Genomic DNA, 10,188 nt, shown 5'->3' on the forward strand with positions numbered 1-10,188 from the left:
GAAAGCCAAACTCTATCAACATTATAGAGAAGTCCAATCTAATTAAAAAAACAAAACAAAGAAGGTCTGAATAAGTAACTCAGAAGGTTTCCCATGTCATGGGAAGCCAAATTCACTGGAGTTTGGGTTTGCCAAAGCACAAGCTATGTGATGATGGATCCTGCTCAAATTATGGCCGCTCACAGGACCAGTTTAAAAACACAAATGGCTCTGCCTTTGGACTGTCATGAAGATCAAGGACTTGGATTTGTTCCTCTCAGAAAGAAATACTTTTTTGTGCTCATTACCTTGCAGTCCATTAAGGATAGAAATAATCTCTAAAGATTTATTTGGAGCTAGTTCAGAAGTTTTGGCTTCAGCGATGTCAGGTTTGGATGCCATCTCAGGTGATATACCAACATGAAATGGTGGTTTCGATGAACGGCGTAATTTAAATGCTTTGGGGGAATATTTCTCATCTTTATCAGCTTTATTCTAGTTTAAAAGAAAGATATATTCTATTAACATACCCATATAATTTACCTTATATCAGAATTAACAGAATGTTGAGAATAGAACAAAATCAAATGGCAAGACATCATATAAAGTAAATCTAGTTGAGATGCTAAACATGTTTTTAGAATAAAGATACCTAAATTATATACTCGTAAATCTTCTATAGACCTTAATATTGTGCAGAACCATTTCACATCCTCTCTGATACATATCTACATCTTATAGAATTTTACGTATCCATTTTTCAAACTGGTAATTTAAGACACAACATTATTATTGTCTACAGCTTGAGTTCTATTCAATGACTTGGAAATCACTGAAAAGATTTGAACAGCCTGAGGGCAATATTTAGTGGCTGGGAAGAACTCAGGTTTACAGGGGCAAAATGATTGTGCAAATAGGCAGAGTAGGATTTTTGAATTTCTTCATTTTGAGGAACAATTTGGAGGGTTTTTAAAAAATGATTCAGGTCTATTCATAATGTTTATTTCTGTAGGTATGATAGATTATGATCACCATGTAGTCTCTTAAGTAAGTTTTAGCTCTTTGCATGGCTCTTTAACCGCCTTGTTTTGCATCTCTGACTTCTGCTATGTATGTGAAGCAAAATCTTCAGGCTACAAAGTTTGCTTATTAAAAGAAATAATGTAGTTCATCAAATGATTATCAATGTGACTAATTGTGTGTCCGAATAAACACGGTAACATAATTTGAAATACAATAATCAGATTTGTTATCAGTTTTGCCAACAAATCAGGAGAAGACACAAGTATGTTACTTCACAATGAGTGGCATAATGATAAGTAAATATGAAAATGAAGTCCCTGTGTAACTCTTCTTTCAGCTAGAACAGTTGCTATCAGTAGTAAATAATTATGACAGTCTTTCTTTCTATTTCTATGGGTAATATTCAGCATTAGCAGTCTAAAATAATCTACCTTTATTTTCTTCCGATGCTTTATTTTGGGTACATTTTTGTCTGCTGGTCTCACTATCTTGTCCGCTTTTATCCATTCATCATACCTAGAAAGAATTGAAATACATAAACTTATATTTTGGAGATACCGTAATTAAATGTAGGCTACAGAAAAACAAATATGCATTTTATAAAATCATATCTTCTCTAACAATTTGATATATTTTTATGTTCATTATGTAACAACAATTATTATTTTTCTGGAGATATTTAGAGGATGGCTTACTATTAAAATGGAGCACAGACATGAAGCATGTTATCATCATTAGCAGTATTAAAAATGTAGAGGTAAATCCAATATCAAGTTAGCAAACATTTGACCAGGCAAGAGGAAATTCCCTTTCTCAAACCATTATCTGTAATCTGCTTTAGAGATTCCAGTCAACCAGCATTCTGGGGCAGATGTGGAGAGAAAACACTGAGGAATGCAAGACGAAAGCAAAATCCAATTATCTACAATATCTGTTCCAGAATATGAACTCTAGTTATTATTTTGATTACAAAGAATTTTTTTTTGCTGCGCTTCCATATTCCTATAAGACCTATAATAGTTCTGATATAAAAATTAAGGAAATTTTTACTAGATTCTTTCTCCCATCAACAACATATATTTAGAATTTAATTCAAATTACACAATCCAAATAAGCATTGATATAATCAGAATTAACATACTGTCTTAGCCACCTCCCCCCTTCCCTCAGACTAAAAAAAACTAATGAAATAAGCATGTTATACTACTGCTAAGTAATCTTTTAAATTATAATAATTCATACTATTCTATCTAAGTCATCTGGCACATGGAATCAGGTGAGATATCTATATAGTGATCTTAACATATTCTGGTAGAAAGCAGGATACCGTGAATTACAGTAGCATATTTTTATCACAAAAGAACATAAAAGAAATACCCAAGCAATTAAAAATACAATCGCCAAAGTGATCTCACTCACAAAACACACATACAAACACACACGCTGTACTATATGATTCATGTCAAAATAAAACACTACTCTATCCTTGTAATCTAAGCTAAGAAGTCCAGGGTATATATTTAGGGTTTGTGTTACAAATAGAAGTTTTGCTGGGTAGAAACACAATCTCAGTGGGAAATCTGAATTACAACCACACGCTCCAGCACGAGTCCGAAAGCTTGGAAGACTAAATCTCTGGTCCCGGTGAACAAGTCAGATAGGATCCAGCTACAACCACATTCCTTTGCCTTTAAAGTATATATCTCCTACTGTATAGAACGTCTCAGTATCGTACTCCAGAGAAGCTAGCATAATAAAAGCCCTTGTAAACACTAGTATCTAAACGTCAAGTTAAAATTAAAATCATTCTGAAAACATGTACCCGAGGGCATGTATTACAGAGTCCCTGCCTCTGAATTTGCACCACTGATTTTAAAGGCCCACATTTTCAGTGATGTCTACAGCAAGGAAGTCTTCCATCCACACTTGAATCCTGAAAGTACATATTCTATGACATAAAATACATTCCTTTACTTTTCTGAAATACATATCCCATGAAGTTAAAAAGGAACGTGAGGCACAAGTTAAGAAAGCAAAAGAAAATAAGAACCCTAACATTCATGATCTTCAATACCAGCTTTTTATTTGTCTGATTAGTGGTGACTTCATCGAGCTATAAAATTCAGTTATAAAAATTAAGATGTAAGCATGGCAAGGTTTTTCAATTATGACTCATGTTTGGCCAACACCCAAAGAGTTTAAGCATGGCCTTTCTTAGGTCTTCCTAGACGAAATTACTGATAAAAAGTAATGCAGATTGTAAGCAAAGATGATTAAGGAGCTTATTTAGAAATATCCAGAGGTAAAAGGCCAGTTACAAAGTCTGTGCAAAGAATATTTCAATAAAGGGAATGTGTGAAAGATATGAAGAATTGAGCAATAAAGGAACTGCATAGATTGGAATACTTAGTAAATGGTATAAAAGAAGACAAGACTATTTTGGCAAAAATATCAAATTCTCCATTTCCCCAAAAGCACTAAAGTTATGGCAATAAGCCAGAATAAAGAGAAGATGCTCAGACATAAAATAGAAATACAAGACTATGCGAAGATGGATCTTTTTAAGAAATATATGCTAACAAGAAACTAAGTTTGACCAAGTGAAAGTATAGATAAAGATTCTAGGTACTCAGAGAGAATGATTATTGGATTTCATCCAGATTTTCCAAATGAAACCTCATCTCACTTCTACCGCATGTTAAAAGGTTTGAGTTTAGGTTTTGAAAAATGTGTAGAACTAATTATATTTTGTTCAACATAACATGACAGCAGAATAAGAAATGTACATGCTATATCATTGCTTAATATTAAGATAAAACTGAGGCAGGAGACTGACTCAATGAGATTTTTTTTATTTACAGGTTACTTAGCTATTTTCCCCCTAAAATAAAAACAATTTTAAGTACTATGATGATCTTCACAGAGCAGTAATATTCTATGTGTTTTAGAATACACAGGTGTATTTTAGAGTATTTTAAAGGAAGTAATCACTAGCTAAATCTCAATTACCTCACATTCCATCCGCAGTAGTGCACCAAGTAAAGGACTTCTCCACCTTCAATATCAGAATCTTTAACACTAGCTTCATACATTTTTTGACTTTTCCCTCGTCCATACCGCACTTGGACTTTCATGCCTGGTGGATAACACTCAAACTCTTCCTCTTCATTTTTGTCATCTTCCTCCTCCTCCTCCTCCTCATCTTCTTCCTCCTCCTCTTCTCCTTCTTCATCTTCATCTTCTTCCTTAATGGTGACATCGCTTGAAAGGTTTAAAAAATGTCAGTTAATAAAAATATTGAAAAAATGTTCAGTGCCAAATGGTGTATACTGATTAATATTGGGGATGCACAGAAAGTGAGGAATAGCAGGTTCCATATATATTTATATGTATAGATAGACAGAAAGATATAGCTATATACACACATCCGTATATATGTGTGTGTGTATGTATACATACATGTATATATGAAATCCTTTAAAGATGAGTGATTTCTAATTGAGTTGGCAACTGACAAGAAAATAGCAAACAATCAGAATAGTGACAAAAAGAGGTATTTTAAGGAAGATTTTAAAAGATGGTTTGGTTTAATGAAAATGTTTCATTACTATCTCTGGAAGCTAAAGATGTATGTTACAGTGCTACTGGGACAAATTATTCTTAGCTGAAGGTATGTTTCCCTCTCTCTTGAAATTGTATCAGTTTAGTGTGCTTTACATATGACTAGTCCTTAAGAGTATACCATATCTGTGATTTCTCTTTGTTAGGATGGCTCAATCAGTAACAGATTATTTAGAAAGCACATCTGATTATTTTATTCTATTTATTTATTTATTTGTGATTAATATCTTAGTTTAAAATCAGCACATTCAAAAATGCTTTGAACTAGTGGTTTTTCAAAGTTGAAGCAGTAACCTAAGCCTCAAGAGAGTTTATCAGAGTACTGTGAGGCTCAAAGAAAAAAAATGTTTCTAAATAATAGGAATATTATTGGGAGTTCCAAAATAATATAAACTTTAAAACTCAATACTAATTTATTTTGTTTTTAGACTTAGGAAATATTTCATTTAAGAAATATTTCCCTGTTAAATGCTGGGCAGGGGCTTTATTTTCTCTACTGAATTTCAGTTCTGGAAAGGAAAGAGCTCAAAATTAAGGATCCACATTTGATTGAGTAGATCAGAAATGAATACACTATATGGCAGTTAACTTTGCCTGTCACATTAGTTTACCCAGTACAGTTAGTCCTTGACTTACAACCATTCATTTAGTGACCATTCAAAGTTACAACAGTGCTGAAAAAAATTACATATACCCGGTCCTCACATTATGACCATTGTAACATCCCCAGAGTCACATGATCAAAATTTGGATGCTTGACAACTGGCATGTTTTCACAATGGTTGCAATGTGGTCCCCATTTATAACCTTTCCAGCCAGCTTCTGACAACCAAAGTCAATAGGGAAAAGCTGGATTTGCTTAATGTCTGCAGGATTCACTTAACTGCAGTGATTTGCTTAACAACCATGGCAAAAAAGATCATAAAATTGGGTGTGACTCACTTAATAACCACCTTGCTTAGCAACAGAAATTCTGGTGCCAATGGTACATCAAGGACTACCTGTATAAAAAATTAGCCTGCTTCTTAATCTGGGTAATAGTTATGAGAAGCAGAGAACAAAACTCTGGTTAGTTACTCCCACAGTTCACTCCTGTTCCATATTCTTTCTCTCTCTATTTTTTCCTCTGGTAATATATTTAACTCGTGGCATTAAAAACAATTATGTTTTAATAACTGAGCATTATGTTAAGGAAAATCTCAACCCACAGTAAGCATGGTTGAACAGATTACAATTACAATAGAAAAACTGCAGTAGAAATGATAAATCTAAACTGTAATTTTTAATTTGTCAAAAAAACCCTCATCTTTTAATTTAATGCAATTTAATAGCTCTCTCCCACCAGTTACGTTATAAAAGTTCATTTTAATACATATATCTTTCTTACTTAGTAATATAACCAGTCTCCCAAAAAAGATCAAACCGTACCTTAGTATTTTTAGTACTGTTGAAGACACTTTTAACAATACAGAAAGGGTTTGGGGATCACTCAAATAGCTTTTTCTTATTTAAAATGCTTTTTTCTCATACTACAGTATAGAAAAGTACAGCATTGCAAAATTGGTTTGCTTTACTTCAGAGTCAGGCTAAGGAGGAAGCATAAAAACTTCAAATATTATTAAAAAACTAAACAGAAAAATGCCACTGAGTGTACGGAACTCTTTAAGTGATTTGGAAATCATAAATACTCTTCTTAAAGAATATTAAAGAGCTCTAAAAATAGCAGATAGCATTTATCTCCCGTTCTCTTCTTCTCCTTTCTACTAATGTATATCCACCAGTATTTTAATTCTTATTTTAAAACATCTAAAGCTGATGAATGAGATTAATTTATAATTCTATCCTTTTGGCGTGACAATAGAATAGGATAAAATGAGAATGGCCAACTAGTGGAGTAGATTTGCAGTAAATTGGAAATAATGGATCAGATTTAGGTTACGACTAAATTTTACATTTTTAAACACTGCTCCTTATTTATCCATCAGCTCTTGGAAAAATTAGGAATATAACATAAACCTAAGCAATTGATGGAGCTGCTGTACTTAAAAGCCACTCCCACATTCTCACAAAATGCAGTTAACATAGAACCATGGGCTTGTATTTATGCCACTATTTATCCTCATACTTCCTTCGTTTTGTTCACCATGTTACCTTTGTGATAGCTTAATAAAAAAATACTGACCCAAGAGAGAATTTTATTTTTATTTTATTCTGGGCAGCTTGAGTACTTTTCTTGTGTTATGCCCAACTATTTAAAACAATCAATGATTAAAACGTTCCTAGCAATGGAAATAAAGGCAAATGGATGGGAAAGGAAACTACAAACGAATTGTTCTGTGGCTATCTTAAGAGCTCAGTTCTGTTAATGAAAGCAAATTCCCAGGCTGCAGTAGGTATTCAGTAGTACTCTTTAGCTTTATTTAAATGTTATGTGTGCCACATTAAGTTATAATGGAAATCTTTGGTTTTAAATGCTGGATCCAGAAGAAAAGCCAAACTAGAATCTGCAAGATATGTCTCCAGCCCTCTGTAGATAAATAAAAAATAATATAATATAATAAACATGACATGTTCTCATCTTTTTCTTGTTAAGGTTAATTTCTAAGATTCCTTGTTGCAAATAAAAGGTTGCAAAAATCATGGATTGTGAAAGCAATGCCAACAGTCCTTAAATTCTCACAGCAGGCAATATCATCTCCTGAGAATATATATCAATTTCTAATAAAGTTAAAGCACAGATCATTTTTTTAACTACTGTGTGATAAAGAGTGATTAGCAATTATAGATGGAAGATACAAAGATGTAACTAAAATCAAGAATGTTCAAGGCAAAGCTGGATGGTTAAGAATACATACATGTTATATGTTTTTCCATAGATTGCTATAATATGAGGACCAAAGCAACCTGTCCCCAAACTGAAAATCTTGAATTATAGGTAAGAAGCGAAGTATTGAACACCTTGAGATAGAAATCCTTAGAAGAAAAGTCCAGTATGGCTTTGGGGAAATTTACTTTGCCATGTTTGCATCCAAGTAAAAGCTCACTTTCTTATATTTCAACTTTGATAAACCTAATACAAGAAGGATTTGTGTAGGAGGTGATATCCACAACTCTTAAAACATGTTTCTTAAAACTGATGTGTAATTTTTATATATATAAGTAACAATGCAAAAATCATAGTCTTGGAAAGCAGTGAACCACAGGCTTAGAGCATTACAGCATCAGAATCAGAGTTCAGTGTAGCAATAAGATGGCAAAGTAAGATGAGAATGTAAGCAGTTCCCATATAGAAACCATTTGAAGCAAATAAGGTAAATAAATATATTAAGGAAAATAGGAGCTTTAATCTTCAGAATAGGAAAATGAAAGAATCCAGTAAGCAGCAACAAAAAGAACTATATTAGAACATCCTTTGGAAATGGAGACACATTTTTCTTGACCATAATTGTATAAGATTTGTATTAATGAAGTGTGCAAAGGAATTCCCACCAATTCTAGCAAGGATTCCTATAATAATAGTGTTTATTATTTTTATCTGCCATGCACTTGTATCTTAAAATAGTACAAGACCTACTTTCCCCCATAACAGACACCTTTTTTCTTGGTCTGAGAAAGTGTCACTAGCCACTCATAAACTTCTATGGCTGAGAGTGGACAGGAATTTGGGTCTCCCACCTATCATGCCAACATGTTAACTCTACGGTATTCGGAAAATGAAAAATATCAATTGCCACCAAATTCCTTCTAAGAATATGTCTGTCAGCAAAGTTCAACAGGAGCTCAGTTAGTCAATATTCCAACATTATAAAAATTTAACTACGTAGCTTGTCTCTTGTATGTGCAAGAATACACAGAGAGAAGCATTTAACTGTTCTGCAAATTAATGAGGTAAATCCAGTGAAATATCTGAATCTTTGATATTTTAGAAGATCACTAACTTTCTTGGCCATTTTAAAATGTATCCCATAAAGTTTCATCAGTTCATACAAAGTATAATGAACAGCAACATCTGGTAGAAGTCAATGTGATCCTATTAGCGTAACTCATCAGAAGATCATTGTGTGCTATGCTGTTCAGATACTCTTGTCACCAAATATAAAAAGTAAATTGAACATTTTCTCAAATAAAAACTAGCTTGCATTATAGAAATAAAGATTCTATTTGGTTTCAATAATTTGGTATTCATTATAGATATGCTGACTTTATACACTTTATATACAAAGTACAATAATCCCTACCCTTTTGCCTCCTTTACAAAATTGTCTTTGTCTTTAAATTCTGTCATGACATAATTCTCAAACCATAATTTTTTTTTTAAGAAATCATTTAATAAACCTATCTGCCAAAATATATTTTAACAAATACAGCATTATAATTTTATAAACTCAACAGCTAATTAGGCAGATTATACTGTTGTTAGCTGATCTTTCTTCTTCTGACTGCAAATATTACTTTGACTAAAAATCTACCATGAAATCCGTTTATAAAAATTTAAACAAAACAGTGACATATAATTCAAAACTTGACTCCATGTAAACATGAAGAACATTTTTCTAAGTGCAAAGTAAAGAGACTTTGCTTTAAATTTTTACAGTTCCTTTCTCCAAAGCTACGTGCAAACAGAAAATTATTTGTCAGTAAAGCTCACAGCACAATCCTAAACCTCTTACTGTATTTCAGAGACTAATAAAGTACAGTCATTAAATAAAAGGCAAAGTGTTATTGATTTCATTATTAAGGCCAAAATTACAGTTGTACTATAATGCATTTCAGAAGTGTGTATGGATTTGTAATAATAATAAAAAGAGAGAATGTGGACTTTAGGAAAATACGATGCCATGGTAAGGGAAGAAAAGAGGAACACTCAATATGCCAGTTGGAAAGGCAATGCTATATCCCTACATTAATAAGGATATAAATTCATCTCCTAGGAGGAGAGGGGGAGAGAGGGAGAAGGAGAAATAATTTACGGTAATATGCAAAGTGTTTTATTGCACTTAAAACAAAATTCAACAAAGACATTACTCTGACATCTTGCCAGGCATGATTTAGAATGGGAAGCCACACATTCTCTGCTTATTAAGCTTACAGTATGTTCACACAACAAGTGTAAACAATTAAACAACCTGAAGAGTGAAAGTTCTAGCTGCTGCATGTGCATGCCACTCTAAGCTTGGCTATGCAGATTTTGGGAATGTGTTTTCATGTTTGTTTGTCTGTTTGTTTAAAAGATTTATATGGTCGCCCATCTTAATCAATTCTGGGTGGCTCATAATCTATATAGTACTAAAACTTTGGTGTCAGTCAAATATATTAGCCACTATATCTTAATCTTTGCCCACCAGCTTTCATTTTTCAACTGCTTTCTACACTCTGAAACTGAGGGTAGATAGGGTTGCCAGGTGTCCACTATTTGAGTGCACAGTCCACTTTTTTCACATTATGTTCACTATTTTTTTTCACAAAATAGTGGACATTTTTTTTATTCAAAAGCTTTATGATGAAATGGTACGTAATCTAAAGCTGTACAGTCTACTTTTTTTACTACTTAAACCCCCCCCCCCC

The 10,188-nt window shown here is 32.9% G+C and overlaps 1 protein-coding gene across 1 annotated transcript in view; it reads right to left on the bottom strand.

Moving 5' to 3' along the window:
- The window catches only part of ARID4B (AT-rich interaction domain 4B), an 86,638-nt gene that overhangs the window by 14,994 nt on the left and 61,456 nt on the right, over window positions 1–10,188 (bottom strand). Inside the window, exons 17-19 of the mRNA XM_015816922.2 lie at window positions 4,012–4,263; window positions 1,434–1,518; window positions 215–474 (exon numbers count right to left, since the gene is read on the bottom strand). Coding sequence (XP_015672408.2) covers window positions 215–474; window positions 1,434–1,518; window positions 4,012–4,263 — 597 coding nt within the window. The remainder of the gene's footprint in view (window positions 1–214; window positions 475–1,433; window positions 1,519–4,011; window positions 4,264–10,188) is intronic.

This window comes from Protobothrops mucrosquamatus, unplaced genomic scaffold (genome assembly GCF_001527695.2).
Source record: "Protobothrops mucrosquamatus isolate PMUCROS unplaced genomic scaffold, P.Mucros_1.0 scaffold527, whole genome shotgun sequence".
NCBI classification, from domain to species: domain Eukaryota; kingdom Metazoa; phylum Chordata; class Lepidosauria; order Squamata; family Viperidae; genus Protobothrops; species Protobothrops mucrosquamatus.